Below are 26,160 nucleotides of genomic sequence, written 5' to 3'. Positions count from 1 at the left end.
ACTATCAAATAAACTTGTTGGACTTTAACCTGGTGTTGTGAGACTTCTTACTGTGTTTACTCCTGGTTCACACAACAGTGGTGCAGCAATCTGAAATGGAGGCAGCTAGTGATTTAAAAGGCTAGCTGCCCATCATTTGAGGATGGGAAAAATCCAGTCCTGCCCCCACAACGATGGTTCGGGGATGAGACTGATATTTCGTCCAGTTCTGGGATTTTTGCAATGACAGAAGACCTCTCTGTTAAAGTGAAAATCCGGGCCTAATTTTTCACATCTATATCTCTTGACATCAAGAAGGCCTATTCCTATTTCTTAAATTGAGATGCTCTTCTTAAAGTTCAAGAACTTGAACTTCCAAATCTCTTTGCTTTTCTATATGACCCAGCTTTCCCTCCTACAAAATACAATTATTACTTCTTTAACCTAGATATATCAGCTAACATTCACTGCTGTTAATTTCCATCCACAATATCTTTTCCCAGAACATGTTATCAATATCCCTTTGTAACTTAATTTTGCACTCAAAATTATTTCTTACTTTAGGATCATCTACAAATTTGGACACCAGTTTCTCTAATTCATAAGAACATAAGAACATAAGAAATAGGAGCAGGAGTAGGCCATCTAGCCCTTCGAGCCTGCCCTGCCATTCAATAAGATCATGGCTGATCTGAAGTGGATCAGTTCCACTTTCACGCTTTCTCCCCATAACCCTTAGTTCCCCTGTCTATCAGAAACCTATCTACCTGTGACTTAAATATATTTAGCGAGGTAGCCTCCACCACTTCAACAGGCAGAGAATTCCAGAGGTTCACCACCCTTTGAGTGAAAAAGTTCCTCCTCAACTCTGATCTAAACTGCCCCCGCCTTATCTTGAGGCTGTGTCCTCTAGTCCTGCTATCCTCTCGAAGCAGGAAGAATCTCTCTACCTCTATCCTATCCATCCCCTTCATTATCTTATACGTCTCTATAAGATCCCCCCTCATCCTTCTAAACTCCAACGAGTACAGACCCAGTCTATTCAATTTCAATCCCAGTTCAATTTCAAAACTAGTGATTCTATTACATGTATTAAAAATATTTCAGAATACATGTGGAATTCGACTTGACAGAACTTTATATTAAAAATTCAACATGGATTCTCTTATCCTTCTGCTATAACTCAAAAATTCCATCCCATTGCTATCAAAAAATATAATTTTGTTATATTACAACATGCGATTTACCAATCATTTTTGCTTCTTCCTCTGTCAGAGTTTTACTCAAGTAAGTCTTCTTCACCCTCAGTGTATTGCCAGAAGGGAGTGTAGCTCCTGTGTTAGGCATTGGTGGTTCCCCATCCTTCTGCTGCAAGTTGTCAGCAACTACAAGGAAGGCTCTTAATCCAATGTTCATTCTCTGCGAAGCGTATCATGGAAGTACACTGAGTTAATATTTTGTTCTGAAACAACAACCTTCTTTAGTTTATATAGGTCAGGATTAAAATTGTACCCATTATTATGCCAATATATGGCAAGCCTTTATTAGGAATAAAATTTTATGTTGATCTCTAGAAAGTTTTATCTATTTTATATCAAGCACTTTCTTGGGTTTGAAGTAGCTTCATCTTAACTTAAATATTAAATGACATTTTTTGTTAAATAAAACCTAACAGGGAGTGAGCACTTTTAAGAAACAGCTGGATCAACTGAAATGGGAGACCGAGGATAAGAGAGATAGTAATAGTTGAAAGGCAAAGGGATACAAGGTAAACTGATTTAGAAAGAAAATTTTAGACCAATAGGCTGTAAGATCTGCCAACAAGTGAGGAGCTCCAGGTGGTATAGGCAAAGGAAGCCAAACTTCTGAAGTAGAAGACTGAACTTTTCTGGTCTTGTGGTGATGGGTTTGGAAGACAGGAAAATACTGAGGAAATTTCCCTGATCTGTACTGGGAACAAAGTCAGTTGCCCATTCTGATGCATCCGACCACTGGTGCCATGATATATTCTGCTTTCAGTACACTTGAAGGATACTGCTTGGTCACCATGAAGCAGCCTTGTATAAGTTACAATTATGTCCATATTAACAAAGACAATGTTCATATTTACAGTAAGTATGGAGCGGACTCCATACTATATCCTTACAAGTCACTATACCCATCTCTGGACTGGTCCTAGCTCTAGGTTAATGTGCTTTCTTACATCACCATGTGAGTGGGACTGTGTTCAGTCTCATGTTAACCCTTTAGGTACCAAATCCTGCTCCTACACAGTCCACCGAGGTGGGCAATTAGGATAATTAAGGGCTAATTTCTGAAGACAATGGCAATTTTTCACCATTCGAGTGGCCCCGAGTAAGCAGTGGGCAACTTCTTGAATACATCCTCCTGGTAGAACACTGAGGGACAGAGTCATTGGTGCCAGAGATTTCATTCCCGAATGAAGAAGCTGCTTGGATGAAAGGCTTATCTGTGGCCAACATTCCACACCTTATAGCCATACCACTGTGGGCCTCCTCATTGTTACTTTTAAAGGTATCAGAGAGCACCCTTGCGAATGCCTTTCTGCCTCAGCTGTCCCACCTCAGGCAATGGGTCCGCTGGCTGGCCTGTGCTGTGAATCCTCTGGTCAGGCCTCCGGCCTTAGGAACTGCTTGTAATGCTTAATACGTCAGCAAATCCAGAGACTGACAATTAGGAGGTCACCTACTAGGAGTTTGCGCCAGGAGTAGTGGCGGCATGCAGAATTGGGGCATTCAATTCATTCCAGTGTTGGAGTCCTGACACCTGCTGGAAAATTCAACCAATGGTGTCCTGTTTGGGACAAGCATCAGGGAAAGAAACTGGTGTTTGGGTGATATCTACATAAGATGCATTCAATTTTCCAATTATTCAGCTTGAAAAGTTCTAATTCATTTCAAATTAATGTTAGCCAGGCAGTCTTACAAAATACAGTTGGTTGTGGAACCAAGGATTTGATGAAGCCACACTCTTAATTACATAAATTTAGAATTTCTTTCAGTGATAGAAAACTTGCAAATATTGTCATTTGCTTCTTTAATACTTTAAAGTTTACTATACATTGTGACCATATTTTTTTGACATGAACTAGAATTTAAATCACTAACAAGAAAACAGAAGATTTTTTTTCCATAGACATGGAATCATCCTTTCTACTAAGAACCTTAAAGTAAGAATATAGTGAAATAAAGTAATATGTACCTCAGGATTTAGACTGAAGGTCTTTGGTGATTTTCCAACACTAAGAAGGTCAAATATAATTTCCTTCATCGCAAAATCTAGTCGCTCCTGATAGATGAGAAAATATTTCTTAAATTGCTTTAAAATCAAACATGAAGTTGTTCACTTTGGCAGGAAGAATGGGTATTACTTCAATGGAGAACAACTGTAGAATTCCAGGTTGCAGAGGGATCTACATGTTCTAGAGCATCAACCACAAAAATAGCATGCAGGCACAAGCAAGTAATTAAGAAGTCTAATGGAATGCTACTGTTTATTAGGCGAGGAATTGAAAATAAAAGTAAACATGTCATGCTTCAGTTATACAGGGCATTGGTGAAATCACATTTCAAATACTGTGTGCAGTTTTGGTCTCCTTATTTAAGGGTGTAACTGCATTGGAGACAGTTCAGAGGAGGTTTACTAGATTGATAATGAGTAGACTGTCTTATGAGGATAGGTTGGACAGCTGGGGTTGTTTCCCATTGGAGTTCAGAAGAATAAGGGGTGACCTGATTGAAGTATGCAATATCTGGGACAGTCTTGACAAGATGGACATGAAAATGATGTTTCCTCTTGTCAGAATACAATTAGGAGACATTGGGCCCGACTTTGCCATTGCTTATAAAACACAGTAAAGTCGGGTCTGAGGCCATTAACAAGATCCACTCCTGTGTCTGCGCAGATGGCCACTTTATTGAGACCTGGGAATGGATGCGATCCGATTTGCACCTTAAATGTGCGCAATGGCAATTTGAATGCATTTAAATTGAAATAATGAACCGCCCACCCAACATTATCAGCATTTTCCCCTTTACCACCGTGTTTGCAATCTGGAATCGCACTGAAATGGACATACTGAATAGAAGTCTGAATCGGGTGTTCCAGCTGCTGAAGAGGCAAGACCAGAGCTTCCAACGGTTCTCTGACTCAGATCAGTGGTGGTGGTGGTGGTGATGGTGGTGGGGGGAGAGTTGGGGGCAGATTATTTTCTGGTGAGGGGGGGGGGAGGATGGAGGCCTGACATTGTCTGGTGGTGGTGGTGGTTGGTGGGGGGCAGGGTTGATCCTTGTCTGGTTTGGGCAGGGAGGGAGACCAGATCATTTTCAGGTGAGGGGATGGGGAGGGAGGAGGAGGCAGGTCACATGTACCTCGGGTGGGGGGGTTGGAATTGAGGCCAGATCATTCTCGGGGGTGCAGGGGCAGGGTGGGTAAAATGTATCTCTGGTGGAGAGGTGGGGGGGGGTGCAGATTGATCTCTGGTGGGGGGGAAGGGGGAAGGAGGTCACGATTGGTCTGGGTAGCGGGCAGAGGTGGGTGGATAAGGGGGACAGTAATGTCTGTGGGGGCCATCGCTCCTGCTTTTCATTCCCAGACTGCTTTCTCCGCTTTCTACGGCTCAGCGTGATCTGACATGGGTGCGTTTTTTTCCTAACTGCACATGCGCAGTTCAGAGCTCTGGTCATTTCAGGTGCGCTAAACTGTGCCCACAGCACGATTCAGACTCACAATTTTTTTTTCAGGCTGAGTGTTTATGGGGGTGCCCGAAAGCAGATTTGAATTGAGCCAGATTCAGCACTTAGAATGAAAATGGTAAAATCATTGTCTGAAAATTAGGAGTCACCCTTAAAGGGCAAAGATTAGAAGAATATTTTTCTTTCATTAGGATGTGCGACTTTGGAATTGTATCAGACTATAAGACCATAAGACGTAAGAGCAGAATAGGCCACTCAGCCCATCAAATCCGCTCTGCCATTCAACCATGGAATTCTCAGCCTTGGAAAGTAGTGGAGGTGGATCAATAAATATTTTTAAGGCGAAGGTTGAGAAATTTTTATTAGGTAAGGGAATCAAAGTTATTTTATGGGTAGAAGGAATGTGGAATTTGAAACCATGATTGTATAGAATGATTTGAGACACCAAATGGCCCACCCCTGCTCCTATTTCATATAAAAACAGAAAATTTTGGAAGTACTCAACAGCTATGTCAATATGAACACTGCAACATTTTCTGTTTTCATTTCAGATCTCCATCAGCAATATTTTGCTTTTGTGACCTATGAAGAAATATTATTTGCGATTTTTATACAAAGACGTTGCTGGGTTGCCAGCGGAAGTGAAATTTGTCTCGGGCAGTATGCAAAATGGATAACATCACACAAACAGCCTCTTTTTCACTCCACCTAATACTCTTTAACATTGGAAATTAATAATTAGCAAAATGTATAAAGGGTTAAAATTTGCAACCACCCGAGGCAGATATCATTCTAATAGGTCTCAATGGAATCTTTACATTGAATGTGCTAAAACTGAACTTCCAGGATAGTGAAATTTTATGATACTTAAAAGAATGCAACTTGTTCCAAGAATCTCAAATCTTTGTTACATAAATGCAGCTCCCTTATTTTGATTTTATGGGTTAATGGGACTATGGGTGAATCCAATTAAAAATAATCCAATATTGAAGTGGAGTGGAAGAAATTGATTCTTTCCTTTCAACTTTACCCCTCTGTAACTTTATGCCCCTAGGACTATTGGACTTTAATTCAAATTTGCACTTGAAGCAATGTACATGAACTAACTTGGGAAAATTGGTTGTAAACAGCATACTTCCTTTTCAGTCAACATAAAACCCATCATTTGCCATTCACATCTAAACTATGTTCATATCAGAAAATCTAGTCTTGTTACTTGCATTACAGTGACATTTTTACTTCACTTTTGAATTCTATTTCCTGCAATACATTTGCTTATTGCTCTTCAACTAATCACCTAGAAATAAACTAATTAGTTGGTATCATTTGGTGAGAATGGTTATAAATTATAGCACAACAATATCAGCTGCTGCATTACCCAAACAAAAAAGGTACATTTTAAGGTTTATTCAGTAAAATAGTGTTCAGAGCTTCATTTCTGTGGCCAGGATTTAAAGCAGAGACAAAGAGGAGAACTTAACTGTCCCTCCCGCCACGAGAATCATAGCGAGCAGGGGAACCATGCAAAAGGTCCGTTGGCCTCAGGTGAGATTTTTCAGTTTTGGGGTGAGCACAGCTGGAAAACCCTGTACATGCTCTACCCACTGGCTGGAATGTTGGGGGTCAGCCTGTTTCCACTGCCACTTGGCACAAACAAATTTTACTATTGTCAGGCAATTAGTTGCCTGAGGTTGTGGCTTCAGTCCCCTGAGGCCAGATAGGCTGCCAATTAGATGGTCTGCAGTTCTTTAGTCCCACCAGTGACACTAACTGCAGCAGCAACCATTTGGACTGCAGCCAAACCCTGACCTGGAACATCATTGAAAGCCAAAGAAGTAGGAAAATAGGGTGAGTTTGCCAGGATCACTTTGTCAGGTCTTGAAGAGCTGAGGAGGATGGGGCTCAAGGGCAGGCAGATTGCCCAACACATCCTGCTGACCCACTCTTGTAGCAGGGGACTGGGGCATAAAAATCTAGTCTGTAGTTCAGTATGCATGCAGGGAATTTTGTCTGCCTAAACATCAATGTGAGAAGCAACGTGGTTCCTCACACGTCCTCTGTTGATATTGTGAAATGCAAAATACATATCTTCCCATATTTTCCTGTTGGAACTATTTGCACAATGAAAAACATTCTGCAATTTTTAAAATATTTACATATTAAGGTTATGAACATATTATTATGATACTCATAGCATAATTGTAAGAATAGTTCATGCATCTTGTTTTATTTATTTACATCTACTCTGTCAAGAAGTTATTTCAAGAATGAAGTAAAGTAATAAATACAGCAAGTTCTGGTATCTTTCCTATACCTGTGCAATGAACTGTATGATTTTCACAAAAATGTTGAGAGGCATATCCCTTGGCACCACACTGCGAGATCCTTTGGGAAAAAGTGTTGCAGTTATGCTTCCGAGTCGACTGTAAAAGAAAGACATTGATGGTTGACTGAATGTTCTTCTCAATGGAAAGTGATGAAAGTGTGGCTGCAGATTTAATCACACTGACAATGAATGACTATATTTGTTCAATTTTAATAAACGTTAATTAATCATGAATACTAATTGCTCCAAATCTATCAAACACTCCTTTGAATAATCATGTTTAAAACAACTTTTAATGAGTTACAGACAATGGTTATAAAATATAGTCCTAAAAAAGACATTGTTTTGAAATTTGAGGTTTTATTGCTGAGTCCAGTATCAAAGAATCACACAGTGCAGAAGAAGCCCTTCGGCCCATCAAATCTGCACTGACATGTGAGGAACACCTGACTGATCTACCTAATCCCATTTTCCAGCACTGGGAGATACGAAGAAGTCAGGAAGTTACTTGGATAAATAAACTGGAAGGAGGCGTTCTTAGGGAAAAGTACCGAAGGAAGGTGGCGGATATTCAAGGAATGTTTGTCTGGAGCTATGCATGACAACGTTCCGATGAGACAAGGGGGTTTTGGTAGGTCGCGGGAACCGTGGTGCACGAAGGCTGTGTTGAACCTAGTCAGGAGGAAAGGGAAGGTGTACAAAAGGTTCAGGGAACTAGGAGAGGTTAAGGATCTTGAGGAGTATAAGGACTGTAGAAAGGAGCTTAAAAGGGAAATTAGGAGAGCCAGAAGGGGTCATGAGAAGACCTTGGCGGGTAAGATTAAGGAGAATCCCAAGGCCTTCTATAAATATGTAAAAGGTAAAAGGATGAGAAGAGAAGGGATAGGACCTATAAAAGGTGAAGGGGGAAAGGTCTGTGTGGAACCAGAAGAAATGGCAGAGGTGCTTAATGAGTACTTTGCCTCAGTATTCACGGTGGAAGCTGATCTGGGAGATTTTGCTACGGATTTGCAGCAGATGGAAAAGATTGAGTTTGTGGATATTAAGGTGGAGGATGTGTTAGAACTTTTGAATTCTATCAAGATAGATAAGTCGCCAGGACCAGATGGGATATACCCCAGGATACTGTGGGAGGCGAGGGAAGTGATTGCAGAGCCCCTGGCGATGATCTTTGCGTCGTCAATGGAGACGGGAGAGGTTCCGGAAGATTGGAGGATTGCGGATGTAGTCCCTGTTTTCAAGAAAGGGAACAGAGATAGCCCGGGAAATTACCGACCGGTGAGTCTGACCTCAGTGGTTGGTAAGCTGATGGAGAGGCTTCTGAGGGACAAGATTTACGAGCATTTGGAGAGGTTTGACATGATCAGGAATAGTCAGCATGGATTTGTCAAGGGCAGGTCGTGCCTTACAAGCCTAGTTGAGTTCTTCGATAATGTGACTGAACACATTGACGAAGGAAGTGCCGTGGACGTGGTGTACATGGACTTCAGCAAGGCGTTTGATAAGGTCCCCCATGCAAGACTTCTTGAGAAGGTGAGAGGGCATGGGATCCAAGGGCCTTTGGCCTTGTGGATCCAGAACTGGCTTGCCTGCAGAAGGCAGAGAGTGGTTGTGGATGGGTCTTTTTCTGAATGGAGGTCAGTCACCAGTGGAGTGCCCCAGGGATCTGTTCTAGGACCCTTGCTGTTTGTCATTTTCATAAATGACCTGGATGAGGAAGTGGAGGGATGGGTAAGTAAGTTCGCTGATGACACGAAGGTCAGTGGTGTTGTGGATGGTCTGGAAGGATGTCAAAAGTTGCAGCAGGACATAAATAGGATGCAGGGCTGGGCGGAGAAGTGGCAGATGGACTTCAACGCGGATAAATGCGTAGTCGTCCATTTTGGCAGAACCAACGGGATGAACGAGTACACTATCAAGGGCAGGAGTCTTAGTAGTGTTGAAGAGCAGAAGGATCTTGGGGTCCGGGTCCACAGGACTCTTAAATCGGCCTCGCAGGTGGAAGAGGTGGTCAAGAAGGCGTATGGTGTACTGGCCTTCATTAATCGAGGGATTGAGTTTAGGAGTCGGGAGGTAATGCTGCAACTTTATAAGACCCTTGTCAGGCCTCATTTGGAGTACTGTGTGCAGTTCTGGTCGCCTCACTATAGGAAAGACATAGAAGCTATTGAAAGGGTACAGAGGAGATTTACAAGGATGTTGCCTGGACTGGGAGGCATGCCTTATGAAGTTAGGTTGAGGGAGCTGGGTCTCTTTTCCCTGGAGAGACGAAGGTTGAGAGGCGACCTGATAGAGGTTTATAAAATGTTGAGAGGAATGGATAGGGTGGATTCTCAGAGGCTATTTCCCCGGGTTGAAATGGTCGCTACGAGAGGACACAGATTTAAGGTGCGGGGAGGAAAGTACAGAAGTGATGTTAGGGGTAAGTTTTTCACTCAGAGAGCGGTGAGTGAGTGGAATCGGCTGCCGTCAGTGGCGGTGGAGGCGAACTCGCTGGGGTCTTTTAAAAGACTTCTGGATGAGTATATGGGGTTTTATGGGATTGGGGGTTATAGATAGGTGTTGATGTGATCGGCGTAACTCGTGGGCCGAAGGGCCTGTTTGTGCTGTAGTGTTCTATGTTCTATAGTCTTGAATGTTATGATATGCCAAGTGCTCCCCAAGTACTTTTTAAAGGATGTGAGGTAACTGCCTCTACTACTCTCCAAAGCAATGCATTTAAGACTGTTGTAACAGTTCTTTCTCATACCAATCTCCTTCTAGCTTCTGCCCTCATCTTGACCTTGTGCACCCTTGTGACTGACTCTTCAACTAAGGAGAACAGCTGCTCCCTCCTCACCCTGTCTATACTTCTCATAATCTTGAACACCTTGATCAGTCTTCCCTGAGTCTTCTTTACTCTAATGAAAACAACCCAAGTCTACTCAACCCTTCTTCATAACTTAAATGTTCCATCCCAGGCAGCATCCTGATGAATCTCCTCTGCACCACCTCCTCTCAAATCACATCCTTTCTATAATGTGGTGACTAGAACTGCACAAGTACACCAGCTGTGTTCTCACAAAAATGCTATACAACTCCAACATGACTTCCCTGCTTTTGTAACTATACCTTGATTGATATAGGCAAGCGTCCCATATGCCTTTTTCATCACCCTACTATAATATCATTCTGCCTTCAGAAATCTACGGACAAACACACCAAGATAACTTTGTTCCTCAGAAGATCCTAGTGTTATGTCATTCATTGAACTACTTCCTTGTTAAATTACTCCTTCCAAAGTGTATCACCTCAAACTTTTCAGTGTTAAATTCCATCATTAAAATCTGTAATTGCAATTTTCTCTTGAAAACAATGGAATAGTTGTTAATTTTGAATTGAATTTTTCATTATTCTTTTACAAGATATGAGAATCATTTAGTAGACCAGAAATTGTTAATCATCCCTAATTGACTTGAAACGGTGATGGTGAGCTGCCTTCTTGAACTACTGCAGACCATGTGGCGTAGGTAGAGCAACAGTGTTGTGAGGGAAGAAATTCCAGGATATTGGCTCAGCAACAGCGCAGGAACAGCAGTATGGTTCCAAGTCAGGTTGGCATGTGGCTCGGAGGGGAATTTGCAGATGATGATGTCCCCATGCATTTGTTGCCCTTCCCCTTCTACGTGGTAGAGGTCACATGTTTGGAAGATGCTGTCGAAGGAGCCTTGGTGATTTGCTGCAGTGTATTTTGTAGATGATACCCACCATTTTGTCGGTGGTGGAAGGAGTGAATGTTTAGGGTGGTGGATGGGATGCCGATTAAGCAGGCTGCTTTGACCTGGATGGTGGTGTTAAGCTTCTTGAATGTTATTGAAACATACTCTTCCAGGCAAGTGGAAAATATTCCCTCACACTCCTAACTTGTGCCTTGTAGATAGTGGTCAGGCTTTGGGGACTCAGGAGGAGGATTACTTGTCATAGAATTTCATGCCTCTGACCTGCTCTTGTAGCCACAATATTGATATGGCTGGCCCAGTTCAGTTTTGGGTCAACAGTAACCTCCAGGATGCCAATAGTTTGGTCCACTGAAACCCTACAGTGCGGAAGAAGGCCATTCAGCCCATGGGTCTGCACCAACCATATTTTATCCAAGTCCTCTCCTGCACCCTGTCCCCATAAACAATGCACATTTCCCATGGCTAATCCGCCTAACCTATAAAACCCATCAGTTTACATTATTTGCAAAACTATGCCAGAGAATTGAAAGTGTGTGCTGTCTCACTATGCCCACTTAATCCATCAACAGTTTGTTTTTAATACTTCCAATACACTGATGCTGTACAACTAAAGTTAGCTGACTGAGAGTTTGTTAGGAGTGAATCGCTTATGAACCAATGAGTTGAGAGTGACCCTCTAATAGACAGATCAATGTAGAACAACAAAAGCATCCTGTTATTTTTGAAGAAGTGGCAAATCATGATTATAATTCTTTAGTCAAATTCTACAAAGTTAGTAAAATTATTATGTTATCTTTTGCCAGTTTATGATTCTGTTTAAATGTGATGGATAAAGAAAACAAAACAAAACTCAATTTCCAATGTAATACTCCCATCCTTTAACTCACATGTTGTTGCTAATAGTGCAATAATGGATAATGCTAAAAATGTTGCCATCCACAAGACTTTTCAGCATCACAAGTCGTTAGCTTACTTTTGATCACAGCATAAAGCACAATAATTGCTGAATATGTTTTCTTCTTGTACAGCTAAGCTTTATTTATAGAGGCCAGAATTCTCCAACCTCGCCTGCATGTGGGATTCTCCGGTCCTGCTGCAGTGAATGCAGATTTGGCTGGACATCAAATTCTCCATTCTCGCAGTGGAGAACCTGGCCATAATCTGTGGTTTACATACTAAACACAGATAAATAAGAAACAACAGTTCACTGATTCAACAGGACATTGTTCAACTGATCAATATACTGAGCAGTTTGGCACCAATATTTGTGTTGCCCATACATAAGTCCATGTTATACAGTGCTTAAACACAATTTTCCAGTTTCAATAGTAATGCCAATGTGTTTTTCCATCTTATTTTGAAGATGACATATAAAGGCTAGGACAGCCATTGATGTGATCCACTAAAGACCTGAGGGAATGTGGAATTCAGTACTGTTCAATAAAAATGCACTTTAATATCCTCAAATACAACATGAACCACTAAGTGAAAACACAGTGCTTATGCAAAAATGGAAAAATGCCAATTTTTAAAAAAACTTGTCACTGCATAAGTCCTGGACCCCACTGATCTTTTCTCAGGATGGTGGACGGTTGGGTTAAAAAAAACTGCTCCAAGTACTTTCTAACTATGTTCAAATTATTCATATTGATAACTAATTTTAGTTAAAATGCTGATTTTATCCTAAACTGCCAAGTGAGAGAGAACATGAAGTTAATAAAGGGTAAAATCAAACGTTGTGTAAAATGGGTATTTGACCCAAATCTGCTCTAATTTTTGATGGGCAGGTCAGATAGAAATCATGGATAATGAATACACCCAGAAAGGTCTTTAAAAATGGGCATATTCACCATACTTCTTTGTTAATGTAGACTTCTATTACCTCTGTGTCACATTATTACTTTCACATTTAATCCTTATCATGTAGACCCACAATAGTCTGTACAGTGATTCAAGTGCAACACGAGCCATTTTAGGATCTTTATTCTATAAGAAAAAAGATAAAATCATTAGGTTTACCAATAATTATTACTAAAAATCCTGATTTTAAATAAGTTTGGGATTTTGCTGCATTTAATGGCTGAAAACAATGACAGATGGACAATTTATCTGCGAATCAATTAGACTGCCATGCATTAAAATCTGGTTAACATATGATGAGTAATTATATGAATGTTTTTTGATCCTTCTATGTGTTTTATTTTCCTGGTAACTGCTCACTGTTTACCGAATACAGTAGTGTGTACTGAAACCTTGAAAACAACTACAGCATTCTATGGATTGGGCTATCATCCTGGTAAGCTCAATCAAACAGAATAACTACTCCAGGAGTGCAGAAGAAATCAAGCCAAACAATAGTGAGCAGCTCCGACAGGAAAAAGCAGAACAGCAACAGCAGTTTGATAGATTCCAACTTCAACACAGTATTTCACTCAGGAATTTGGTAGCTGATGGAATTTGGCACAGAAGTGAACAGGTGCAGGTTCTGGTCATTTACAAAATGGGGAGCATTCAAAGAGAGAACAAGACAGCGAGACCAGAGAGCTTTGCTCTTCGGCATTATATGGTGAGAAGATAGGTGATTGATAGATGAGTTTTATGATTTCTTTTCTCTTAAGCTTGGGTGGAGTTTAAACTATAACCGAGGAGGTATTAAATGTAAAACTTAACGAATTAAACTGCTGAACACATATACAGATAATCACTGAGCAATATTTCAGAGGGGGTGGCCTAGTTGGGATGCTCTTTCAGAGTCGGTGCAGACTTGATGGGTCAAATGGCCTCTTTCTGCACTGTAGGAATTCTATGGGTCTATTCTAAGTGAGGAAGAATTTCTTCTGTCAAAGAGTTGTGAACGTTTGGAATTCTCTACCCTGGACAGCAGGGGAGACTGGATAACTGAATATATTCAAAGTGAGTCAAACAAAATTTTTTATTTACAAGAGAAACAAGGATTTTGAGGGGCAGGCAGGAAAGTGGCATTGAGGTCACAATTACATCAACGATGATCTTAATGAGTGGCAGAGCAGACGTGGGGGCCAAATGATCTACTTCTGCTCCTATTTATGTTCTGACTCAACCATATTTGGGATGGAGAGCAGGGGCAAGTATGTTGCATTTTATTGTGAGGGGCAACATTCTCAGCAATCACTCTGAATACCAAAGTACTGCTTGGAACTGCTGGACAAGAACCTGGAAGCTGCACTGATGAGTGGTCTCTCATGCTAGAATTCCGAACTTTAGTGAAAAAGAAAGATTGCAAAAATTGTACTGATTGCTGGCTAATATTTGTAACATTCATATGAACTACATTTTCCAGCATTGTATATTATTGTTTTCTACTAAAATTCATTCATTTGGCTGGTTGAAAAGGCAATATAAAAGGCCAGCCTGTTTTCTGTAAGCTACATGTGAATTATAAAACAAAGTATATCCTGACAGTCACTGCAGAAGCCCATAAAGAATTAATTAAAATGTGTTTACTGACTTTAAGATTGGATAAACAATTGTTTAGGAAGATATGCCATCGAACGAGAAAGAATTGCTTTTGGCTGACACAGAGAAGACAGGTTACCAAAGGGAACAGAGCCTGTGGAATAAACAAAGAAAAATATTAGAAATAATTTGTATTTGCAGACAGATAGAGGGCACTTTTCATATTCTTAAGAATTATTTGAAGTGCTTCACAACAAGATCCCGCAAAAAGCAATGAGATGAATTACCTCAGTTAATTAATCTATTTTTGATGTTAATTAAGGGACGGATCTTAGGCAGGACAGTGTTGCCTGGACACACTGGACATTTGAACAAGTTAACCTCTGCCTTCACATCCTCATATGCCATTGGTCACTGATACATCTATCTGTTCAGCTTTGCCACAATAATTGGAAAGTAAACAGATTCTTCACTAACAATTGAATTATTTTTGACTGTCAAACAAATAACCCATTTGTCCTCATTTCCAATGCTTGTAACTAATGAAAGTAAGTATTCAAAGAGAATGAAAAAATACACAAATTCAACATTATTGCTTATTAAGTAATAATGGGGGTGGCATGGTGGTGCACAGTGCCTCACAGTGCCAGGAACTCGAGTTTGATTCCCGGCTTGAAAGATGCATTGGTTAGGTACACTGGCCATGTTAAATTCTCCTTCAGTGCACTCGAACAGGCACCGGAGTGTGGCAATTCGGGGACTTTCAGAGTAACTTCATTGCAGAGTCTATGTAAGCTTACTTGTGATACTGATAAATAAACTTTAAACTATTACTTAAAATGTGCAAATTTTGGTGGCATTGAGGAACAAAGGGATCTCAAGAGTACAAATTAACCAATTAGCTGCACAAGAGGTTATTACAGAAGGTCAGGGGGCATGGAGTTGGGGGTAGGGTGTTAGTGTGGATAGGGGATTGGCTGTCAAATAGGAGACAGAGAGTGGGGGTCAATGGGTGCTATTCGGATTGGCGGTTGGTGACTAGTGGAGTGCCCCGGGGTTGGTGCTGGGGCCTCAGCTATTTACCATTTATATAGATGATCTGGAGGAGAGAACCGAGTGTATGGTGTCGAAATTTGCTGATGACACCAAGATTGGTGGAACGGCAAATTGTGCGGAGGGTGTAGAAAGTCTGCAGAGGGATCTAGATAGGCTGGACGAATGGGCCAGGAACTGGCAAATGGAATTTAATGTTGGCAAGTGTGAAGTTGTCCACTTTGGTAGGAATAATGGTAGGAAGGACTATTACTTACATGGCGAAAAACTGCAGCATGCGACGGTGCAGAGGGACCTCGGGGTCCTTGTGCATGAGTTGCAAAAACCCAGCCTGCAGGTGCAGCAGGTGGTCAGGAAGGCGAATGGGATGCTGGCCTTCATAGCGAGGGGGATTGAATATAAAAGTAGGGAGGTCTTGCTGCAGCTGTACAGGGCACTGGTGAGGCCGCAGCTGGAGTACTGTGTGCAGTTTTGGTCGCCGCACTTACGCAAGGATATTTTGGCCTTGGAGGGAGTGCAGAGGAGGTTTACTAGGCTGATACTGGAGTTGAGGGGGTTGAACTATGAGGAGAGGCTGAATAAACTAGGCTTGTACTCGTTGGAGTTTAGAAGAATGAGGGGAGATCTCATTGAGACATATAAGATGATGAATGGGATGGATAGGATAGAGGTGGAGAGGCTCTTCCTGCTCAGAAAGGACAGTAGGACTAGAGGGCATAGCCTCAAGATAAAGGGGGGTGGTTTAGAATGGAGTTGAGGAGGAACTTCTTCACTCAAAGGGTGGTGAATCTCTGGAATTCTCTGCCCGTTGAAGTGGTGGAGGCTGCCTCGCTAAATATATTTAAGACGTGGGTTGATAGGTTTTTGATAGGCAAGGGGATTAAGGGTTACGGGGAGAGGGCGGGAATGTGGAACTGAGACACGGCAGATCAGCCATGATCTTATTGAATGGCGGGGCAGGCTCGAAGGGCTAGATGGCCTACTCCTGCTCCTATTTCTTATGTTCTTATGTAATCACTAATCATTGTGCTGCAGGTTAGCAAAGTCATTAAAAGAAGCAAACCAAGTACTACAGCCTGAATACTCTGGATAGTGGGGTTTCCATTCTTGTCCTCTAGGAGATAGTGAAGAACACACCGCTGCCAATTTTGACTAAGTCATAGAAGTTTACAGCATGGAAACAGGCCCTCCGGCCCAGCTTGTCCACGCTACCCCTTTTTAAACCCATAAGCTAGTCTCAGTTGCCTGCATTTGGCTCATATCCCTCTATACCCATCTTTTGAAAGACAAAATTGTATCCGTCTCTACTATTGCTTCTGGCAGCTTGTTCTGGACACTCACCACCCTGTGTGTGAAAAAATTGCCCTCTGGATACTTCTGTATTTCTCCCCTCTCATCTTAAACCTACGCCCTCTAGGTGTAGACACCCTTACCTTTGGGAAAAGATATTGAGTATTTAGCTGATCTATATCCCTCATTATTTTACAGACCTCTATCAGATCATTCCTAAGCCTCCTACACTCTTGGGGAAAAAAGAGCCAGTCTATCCAGCCTCTCCTTGTAACACAAATCATCAAGTCTCGGTTGCATCCTAGTAAATCTTTTCTGTACTCTTTCTAGGTTAATAATATCCTTCCTATAAAGGATGACCAGAACTCTACACAGTATTCCAAGTGTGGCCTTACCAATGTCTTGTACAACTTCAACAAGACATCCCAACTTCTGTGTTCAGTGTTCTGACCAATGAAACCAAGCATGTCAAATATCTTCTTCACCACTCTGTCCACCTGTGACTCCACTTTCAAGGAGCTTTGAATCTGTAGCCCTAGATCTTTTTGTTCTATAACTCTCCCCAACACCCTACCATTAACTGAGCAAGTCCTGCTCTGGTTCGATTAACCAAAATGCATCACCTCACATTTATCTAAATTAAACTCCATCTGCCATTTCTCATCCCACTGGCCCAATTAATCAAAATCCTGTTGCAATCCTAGATAACCTTCTTCACTGTCCACTATGCCACCAATCTTGGTGACATCTGCAAACTTACTAACCATGCCTACCAAATTCTCATCCAAATCATAAATATAAATGACAAATAACAGTGGACCCAGCACCGATGCCTGAAGCACACCATTGATCACAGGACTCCAGTTTGAAAAACAGTCTTCCACAACCACCCTTTGTCTTCTGTCATCAAGCCAATTTTGTATCCATTTGGCTACCTCACCCTGGATCCCATGAGATTTAACCTTATGCAACAACCTACCATCTTGTCAAAGGCCTTGCTAAACTCCATGTAAACAACATCAACTGCACTGCCTTCATTTACCTTCCTGCTTACTCCTTCAAAAAACTCAATCAAGTGAGACAATGATTTCCACTCACAAAGCCATGCTGACTCACCCTAATCAGTCCCTGCGTCTCTAAATGACTGTGGATCCTGCCTCTTAAAATACCTTCTAACAACTTACCCATTACAGATGTGAGGCTCACTGGCCTGTAGTTCCCAGGCTTTTCCCTGCAGCCCTTCTTAAACAAAGGCACAACATTTGCCACCCTCTAATTTTCAGCCATCTCGCTTGTGGCTATTGATGATTCAAATATCTCTGCTAGGGGACCCACAATTTCTTCCCTATCCTCCCACAGTGTCCTGGGATACATTTCATCAGGTCCTGGGGATTTACCTACCTTGATGCGCTTTAAGGCTTCCAGCACGTCCTTCTCTGTTATATGTACATTTCTCAAGACATCACAATTTATTTCCCCAAGTTCCCTAACATCCATGCTTTCCTCAACAGTGAATATTGATGAGAAATATTCATTTAGGATCTCATGTATCTCTTGTGGATCCGCACATAGGTGACTTGTTGATCCTTAAGAGATCCTACCTTCTCTCTATTTACTCTTTTGCCCTTTATGTATATGTAGAATTCCTTTGGATTCTCCTTTGCCTTATCTGCCAAAAAAATCTTGTGTTCCCTTTTTGCGCTCCTGATTTCTCTCTTAACACTACTCCTACATCCTTTATATTCTTCAAGGCATCCACTTGATCCCATGCCTGTGCATGTCATGTACCTCTTTCTTCTTCTTGACTAGGGCTTCAATATCCCTATCCTCCAAGGTTCCCTACTTCTGCCAGCCTTGCCCTTCACTCTAAGAGGAATGTGCTTACCTTGAACCCTGGTTAACACACTTTTGAAAGCCTCCCACTTACCAGACATTCCCCATTTAATTGTTCAAAGTTCCTGCCTGATATAATCAAAATTAGCCTTCCCCAAATTCAGAATTTTAACTTTTGCGACAGAACTATCATTGTCCATTGCTATCTTAAACCTAATTGAATTATGGTCACTGGTCCCAGAGTGATCCCTCACTAACATTTCTGTCACCTGGCCTTCCTTATTTCCCAAGAGGAGATCAAGTTTTGTCCCCTCTCTAGTCTGGCCATCCACATACTGAATGAGAAATTCCTCTTGAATACACTCAACAAATTTCTCTCCATCCAAATCTCTAATACTACATCAGTCAATGTTGGGAAAGTTAAAATCCCATACTATTACCACCCTATTTTTCTTGGAGCTATCTGCAATCTCCTTATGTATTTGCTCCTCAATTTTCCACTGACTATCTGGGGGCCTATAGTACAACCCTATCAAAGTGATTTTCCCCTTCATATTTCTCAGTTCTATCAATATTGACTGCTCCATTGCGATTTGATTCTTGAATGAATGTCAATAGGCTGCGAATGGTACTTCCATCCCTCACTCAGGAAGAAGTCCTACCTTAGAGAGCTGCCAGTAAACGTGATTGGTCGGCAGTTCTTTACTCCCTGTGGCGAAAGGAGCTGCAGTGAAATTCAGGAAGATGCTTGAGCTGAAGTCCCAGGACTAAACAGCAAGCTAAGTTTTAGGCAGTTTTAAATTTTAAGTTTTAGTTTAAGTTTTAAGTTTTAGGGTCTTAGGTAGGGAAGGGTAGGGAATGCCTGGTAAGTTCCTCACTGGGGTGCTGGGGGGAGAGGGAGGTCCAGCGGCTGCTAGACCTTAAAGGGGGGAGCACTCAAAGTCAGAAAAGGGCTTCTGATGGAAGCTCCCCCCTCTCCTTCCCACCTGAGGCTTAAGCTGGTTTTCTCACCAGAACCAGCACTTAGAGAAAAAATTGGAAATTTTTTCCCAGTGATTATATTCATTTGTGGTAACTGGATATAGAGTATCACTCTTCAGCTTTATAGGTGGCTTAATAATCGTTAACCCAGGAGCGTGAACATGAGTAAACTGCTCGCAACTATTTTGATAACTGATACAGGTAGAAAGAACAGCCTGAAAACGTTTGCCATGTACACCTCAATCTCACTTTTATATTTTACAATATACTTTAAATACTTCATATCACAGATGACCATGGTGAGGTTAATAATATAAAACAGTTGACTATAACAACCTACCTCCAGCTTCCTTGAAAATAAATATAACATTCTACCTTCGTGAATGAAACCGTTTACTCACCAATGAATGTTTTTTGCGTGCTGACAATTCTAGTGTTGTGTCATACAGACTCTCCACAAAGTTTCGAAGACATGGAACATTTACTTCATTTTTAACAGCCTTGTAAAGAAAAAAAAATCTTATGTCTATACAATATATTCAACACAAATTAATTTTTTTTACATAATTGACTATACTCACTGCAGCCACTGGAAATAAAATTTCCACAAATAGGCCAGCCAGTGCATGCCTGATATCTTTGTCCTTAACTTCCAAAAAATACTGCGCACATTCCTAAGGAAACAAACCAAAATAAAGGCAGGAGTGTTAGTTCTGAAGGAAAATTGCATTCATGATTTTGTTAACAATTTAACATACCAATAAAAATCTACATAACACAATCCGTAGTTAACATAAATAAAATTACTAAGATTGCATACTTGTAAGTACTATAAATTAAATCTTTGCAGGCCATTTTAATTGTCAATTGTTTAAGGGACTTTAGGGACAAATAACATGCCAAAAATTGATGATAGGAAGGCTATGACAAGTGAGAACCTAGAAATATCATTATCACGAGAAAGGTTTTGTTGGGCAAGTTAATGGGCTAAAGGTAGACAGGTCTACTGGTCGTGGTGGAAGGCATCCCAGGGTACTAAAAGAGATGGCAGGAGAAATAGCAAATGCATTAGTGGTAATTTACCAAAATTCGCTGGACTCTGGGATGGTTCCCGCAGATTGGCAAACAGCAAATGTGACGTCACTATTTAAAAAAGGAGGTAGACAAAGGGTAGGTAACTATAGGCCGGTTAGCTTAACTTTTGTAGTAGGGAAAATGCTTGGATCTATCATCAAGGAAGAAATAGTGACACATTTGGGTACAAATGGTCGCATTGGTAAGACACAGCATAGATTCATGAAGGGCAGGTTATGTTTGACTAATTTGGTGGAATTTTTTGAGAATGTCACATGTGCAGTGGGCAATGGGGAACCTGCGGATGTGGGGTATCTGCATTTCCAGAAAGCATTTGACAAGGTGCTGCACCAAAGACTGCTACATAAGATAAAGATGCACAGTGTTACGGGTAATGTATTAGCATGGATAGAGGATTGGTTAACTAACAGAAAGCAAAGAGTGGGGGTAAATGGGTGTTTTTCTGGTTGGCAATCAGTGACTAGTGCCTCAGGGATCTCTGTTGGGACCACAATTGTTTACAATTTATGTAGATGATTTGGAGTTGGGGACCAAGTGTGGTGTGTCAAAATTTGCAGATGACACTAAGATGGGTGGAAGAGCAAAGTGTGCAGAGGACGCTGAAAGTCTGCAAAGAGATATAGATAATCTAGGTGAGTGGGCGAGGGTCTGGCAGATGGAATACAATGTTGATAAATGTGATGTCATCCATTTTGGTAGGAATAACAGCAAAATAGACTATTATATAAATGGTAAAAAATTGCAGCATGCAGCTGTGCAGAGGGACCTGGGTGTTCTTGTGCAGGAATCTCAAGGAGTTGGCTTGCTGGTGCAGCAGGTAATTAAGAAAGCAAATGAATTTTGTCCTTCACTGCTAGAGGGATGAAGTTTATAAACAATGAGATTATGTTGCAACTGTATAAGGTGCTGGTGAGGCCACACCTGGAGTACTGTGTACAGTTTTGGTCTCCTTACTTGAGAAAGGATATACACTGGAGAGGGTGCAGAGAAGATTCACTAGCTTGATTCCGGAGTTGAGAGGGTTGGCTTATGAGGAGAGACTGAGTAGACTGAGGCTATATTCATTTGAATTCAGAAGAATGAGTAGAGATCTTACAGAAATATGTAAGATTATGAAGAGAATAGATAAAATAGGAGGAGGAAAGTTGTTTCCATTCGCAGGTAAAACTAGAACTGGGGGGCATAGCTTCAAAACAAAAGGAAGCAGATTTAGGACTGAGTTGAGGAGGAACTTCTTCACACAAAGGTTGTGAATCTGTGGAATTCCCTGCCCAGTGAAGCAGTTGAAGCTACCTCATTGAATGTTTTTAAGGCATCTGGAGCAGAGTCCAGCCCTGTAACTCAGAGGGCTAAGGAAAGGAGGAGGAAGGCAGTATTAATTGGAGACTGTACAGTGAGGGGATCGGACAGGCGATTTTGCGGAGGCAGACGGGAGTCTCGAGCAGTGGTTTTCCACCCTGGTGCCGAGATCCGGGATGTCTCTGGTTGTGTCCCAGAAATCCTGAGGTGGGAGGGAGAGGAGCCAGAGGTAGTGGTACATATTGGCACTGCTGACATAGGTAGGAAATGGGAAGGGAGAAAAAAGAATATAGGGAGTTAGGTAGCCAGTTGAGAAGGAGCAACGCAAAGGTAGTAATCTTGGGATTGCTGCCTGTGCCACGGGAAAGTGAGAACAGGAATGGAATGAGGTGGAGGATGAATGCGTGGCTGAGGGACTGGAGCAGGGGGCAGGGATTCAGGTTCTTGGATCATTGGGCCCTCTTTTGGGGCAGATGTGAACTGCACAAAAAAGATGGGTGGCACTCGAATCGCAAAGGGACCAATATCCTGGTGGGAAGGTTAGCTAAAGGCTACTGGGGAGACTTTAAACTGGAAAGGTTGGGAGGGAATTGAGATGAGGTGACTGGGAGTGATAAGGTTAGCTTGCAAATAGAGAAGGATTGTAGACAGTGTAAGAGGGAGGATAGACGGGTGATGGAGAAGGGGAGCGCTTAGACCGAAGGTTTGAGATGTGTCTATTTTAACGCTAGGAGTGTGGTGAATAAAGTGGATGAGCTTAGAGTGTGGATCGTTGCTTGGAAATGCGATGTGGTGGCCATTACAGAGATTGGGGACAGGACTGGATACTTCAGGTGCCGGGTTTCAGATGTTTCAGAAAGGACAGGAAGGGAGGTAAAAGGGGGGGGGGGAATGACACTGTTGATCAGGGACAGTGTCACAGCTGTAGAGAAGGTGGACGCCATGGAGGCATTGCCTACAGAGTCTCTTTGGATGGAAGTTCGGAACAGGAAAGGGTCGATAACTTTGCTGGGTGTTTTCTATAGGCCCCCCAATAGTAACAGGGATGTTGAAAAGCAGATAGGGAAACAGATCCTGGAGAGATGTAATAACAGAGTTGTTGTGATGGGAGACTTTAATTTCCTAAACATCGATTGGAATATCCCTAGGGTAAGGGGTTTGGATGGGGAGAAGTTTGTTAGGTGTGTTCAGGAGGGTTTCCTGACACAGTATGTGGATAAGCCTACAAGAGGAGAAGCTGTACTTGATCTGGTACTGGCTAATGAATGGGACAGGTGTCGGATCTCTCAGTGGGAAAACATCTTGGGGATAGTGATCATAACTATCATTGGCTAGCATTGGAAAGAGATAGGATCAGGCAAGTTAGGAAAGTGTTTATCTGGAGCAAGGGGAAATATGAAGCCATCAGGAAGGAAATTAGACGAGTAAATTGGATGAAGGTGTTCTCAGGAAAAAGTACCTAAGAAAGGTGGCAGATTTGCAAGGAATGGTTGTCTAGACTTCTGCATGACAACGTTCCGACGAAAGAGGGAGGTTTTGGTAGGTTACGGGAACCGTGGTGCACGAAAGTCGTAACGAACCTAGTCAAAAAGAAAAGTAAAGTGTACAAAAGGCTCAAAGAGCTAGGAGATGTTAGGGATCTAGAAGAGTATACAGCTTATAGGAAGGAACTTAAGAAGGAAATTAGAAGAGCCAGAAGGGGTCATGAGAAGGCCTTGGCAGGTAAGATTAAGGAGAACCCTAAGGTGTTCTACAAATATGTGAAGAGTAAAAGGATGAGATGTGAAGGAATAGGAACTATAAAATGTGAAGGTGGGAAAGTTTGTACAGAACCGGTAGAAATAGCAGAGGTGCTTAATGAATACTTTACCTCGGTATTCACGGTTGAAAAAGATCTGGGTGGTTGTACCACAGGCTTGCAGCAGACTGAAAAGATTGAGTAGGTGGACATTAAGAAAGAGGATGTGTTGGAAGTTTTGAATAGCATCAAGATAGATAAATTGCCGGGACCGGATGGGAGGTACCCCTGGTTACTGTGGGAGGGCAGGGACGAGATTGCAGAATCTCTGGCAATGATCTTTGCATCGTCGATGGAGATGGGAGAGGTTCCGGAGGATTGGAGGATTGCGAATGTGGTTCCTATATTCAAGAAAGGGAATAGAGATAGCCCAGGAAATTACCAACCGGTGAGTCTAACCTCAGTGGTTAGTAAGTTGATGGAGAAGATCTGAGGGACAGCATTTATGCACATTTAGAGAAGTTCAGTGTACTTAATAATAGTCAGTACGGCTTTGGCAAAGGCAGATCGTGCCTTACGAGCCTGGTTGAGTTCTTTGAAAATGTGACTAAACACATTGACGAAGGAAGAGCGGTAGATGTGGTTTATATGGACTTCAGCAAGGCGTTCGATAAGGTTCCCCATGCAAGACTTCTTGAGAAAGTGAGAGGGCATGGAATCCAAGGGACTGTTGCCTTGTGGATCCAGAACTGGCTTGCCCGCAGAAGGCAGAGAGTGGTTGTAGATGGGTCTTTTTCTGCATGGAGGTCGGTCACCAGTGGAGTGCCCCAGGGATCTGTTCTGGGACCCTTGCTGTTTGTAATTTTCATAAGTGATCTGGATAAGGAAGTAGAGGGATGGGTTGGTAAGTTTGCTGACGACACAAAGGTTGGTGGTGTTGTAGATAGTTTGGAGGGATGTCAGAGGTTGCAGTATGACACAGATAGGATGGAAGGCTGGGTGGAGAAGTGGCAGATGGATTTCAACCCAGATAAACGTGTAGTGGTCCATTTTGACAGGTCAAATGGGATGAAGGAGTATAATATCAAGGGTAAGACTCTTAGCAGTGTAGAGGATCAGAAGGACCTTGGGGTCCGAGTCCATGGGACTCTTAACTCGGCCTCACAGGTAGAAGATGTGGTCAAGAAGGTGTACTTGACCACAAGTACGCCTTGTGGTCAAGAGGATGTGGTCAAGAAGGCGTACTGACCTTCATCAGTCGAGGAATTGAGTTTAGGAGTTGGGAGATAATGTTGCAGCTTTATTAGACCCTAGTCAGACCTCTCTTGGAATACTGTGCTCAGTTCTGGTCGCCTCATTACAGGAAGGACGTGGAAGCTATTGAAAGGATGTACAGGAGACTTACAAGGATGTTGCCTAGATTGGGTGGCATGCCTTATGAGGATAGGTTGAGGGAGCTCGGTCTTTTCTACTTAGAGAGACGAAGGATGAGAGGTGACCTGATAGAAGTGTATAAGGTGTTGAGAGGTACAGATCAGGTGGATTCTCAGAGGCTTTTTCCAAGGGCTGGAATGGTTGCTACGAGAGGACACAGGTTTAAGGTGCTGGGGAGTAGGTACAGAGGAGATATCAGGGGTAAGTTTTTCACTCAGAGGGTGGTAGGTGAGTGGAATTGGCTGCCGTCGGTGGTCGTGGAGGCAAACTTGATAGGGTCTTTCAAGAGACTTCTGGATGAGTACATGAAACTTAATAGAATTGAGGGTTACAGGTAAGTCTAGTAGGTATGGATATCATCGGCACAACTTGTGGGCCGAAGGGCCTATTTGTGCTGTAGTTTTTCTATGTTCTATGCAAGGATTGATACATTTTTGAACAGTAAAGGAATTAAGGGTTATGGTGAGCCAGCAGATAATTGGAGCTGAGTCCACAAAAAGATCAGCCATGATCTTATTGAATGGAGGAGCAGACTTGAGGGGCCAGATGGCTACTCCTGCTCCTAGTTCTTATGTTTTTATGTTCTTTTGGAATATTATTCAATATGTATTCAGTGTACTTCATATAATGATTACCTTGAATTTATTTGAAATTACACATTAATAGGGTGAAATAAAGCATTTGGCAGTAGTACGAAATAAGCACATGGTGAATTGACAATTAGTTTTAGGCCCTGCCAGATTTATTTTCTATTCCACTGCCAGCAGAATCCTTCTTGAAACATGCAGCTGAAGGTCTGATGATATTCATCTCAGACTGCAGTTTGAATTCTGCCTTAATGGGAAAGCTGCTGTAGCTTTCTCAAAAGGTGAAGACATGTTAGAAGACTGCAAGTGGAAGACACCATTCAATGTATTTTCTCAAGTTCCTTCATGCAGCCATGATGAATTTGCTTTTGCAAATCACACATGAAAGGTTGGGTTGTGCTGACCCATTTTCCAGTCATGCAACACCACTCCTTCCCCATCAGATGTTCCTCCTGCCTACAGCTAAATGCCATCTGGGCAGCCTAAGTTCAAGGTGGGGAATTGACAGGTAGCTGGTTAAACTCAGCGTGGCCTCATTCTGCCACAGGTATCTGGAAAATTAACACAATGCCAGAGAACCTGCCACTGTGGGGTCATCTTCTCCAAGACCAGAAGATCCAGAAGGGAAAGGCTGCAAAATCCAGGCTACTTTTATAGTTTCACACCAGAAGCCACT

At 42.1% G+C, this 26,160-nt stretch overlaps 1 protein-coding gene across 6 annotated transcripts in view; it reads right to left on the bottom strand.

The window, feature by feature from the left end:
- Nucleotides 1–26,160, bottom strand: part of fryb (furry homolog b (Drosophila)) — a 360,066-nt gene that overhangs the window by 195,230 nt on the left and 138,676 nt on the right. For all 6 annotated transcript variants that reach the window (XR_013888056.1, XM_080197438.1, XM_080197440.1 and 3 more), the window contains exons 9-15: nucleotides 19,913–20,005; nucleotides 19,733–19,831; nucleotides 14,227–14,328; nucleotides 12,622–12,725; nucleotides 7,009–7,117; nucleotides 3,202–3,288; nucleotides 1,227–1,398 (exon numbers count right to left, since the gene is read on the bottom strand). Coding sequence is in view for 5 of the 6 variants with exons in the window: in XM_080197438.1 (XP_080053564.1) it covers nucleotides 1,227–1,398; nucleotides 3,202–3,288; nucleotides 7,009–7,117; nucleotides 12,622–12,725; nucleotides 14,227–14,328; nucleotides 19,733–19,831; nucleotides 19,913–20,005 (766 nt within the window). In the remaining variant the exon portion in view is untranslated. The remainder of the gene's footprint in view (nucleotides 1–1,226; nucleotides 1,399–3,201; nucleotides 3,289–7,008; nucleotides 7,118–12,621; nucleotides 12,726–14,226; nucleotides 14,329–19,732; nucleotides 19,832–19,912; nucleotides 20,006–26,160) is intronic.

Source organism: Carcharhinus amblyrhynchos, chromosome 10, assembly GCF_965287045.1.
Source record: "Carcharhinus amblyrhynchos chromosome 10, sCarAmb.v2.hapA, whole genome shotgun sequence".
Taxonomy (NCBI): domain Eukaryota; kingdom Metazoa; phylum Chordata; class Chondrichthyes; order Carcharhiniformes; family Carcharhinidae; genus Carcharhinus; species Carcharhinus amblyrhynchos.
Note: the sequence above shows the minus strand (reverse complement) of the source record. Positions and strands in the feature narration are given on the sequence as shown.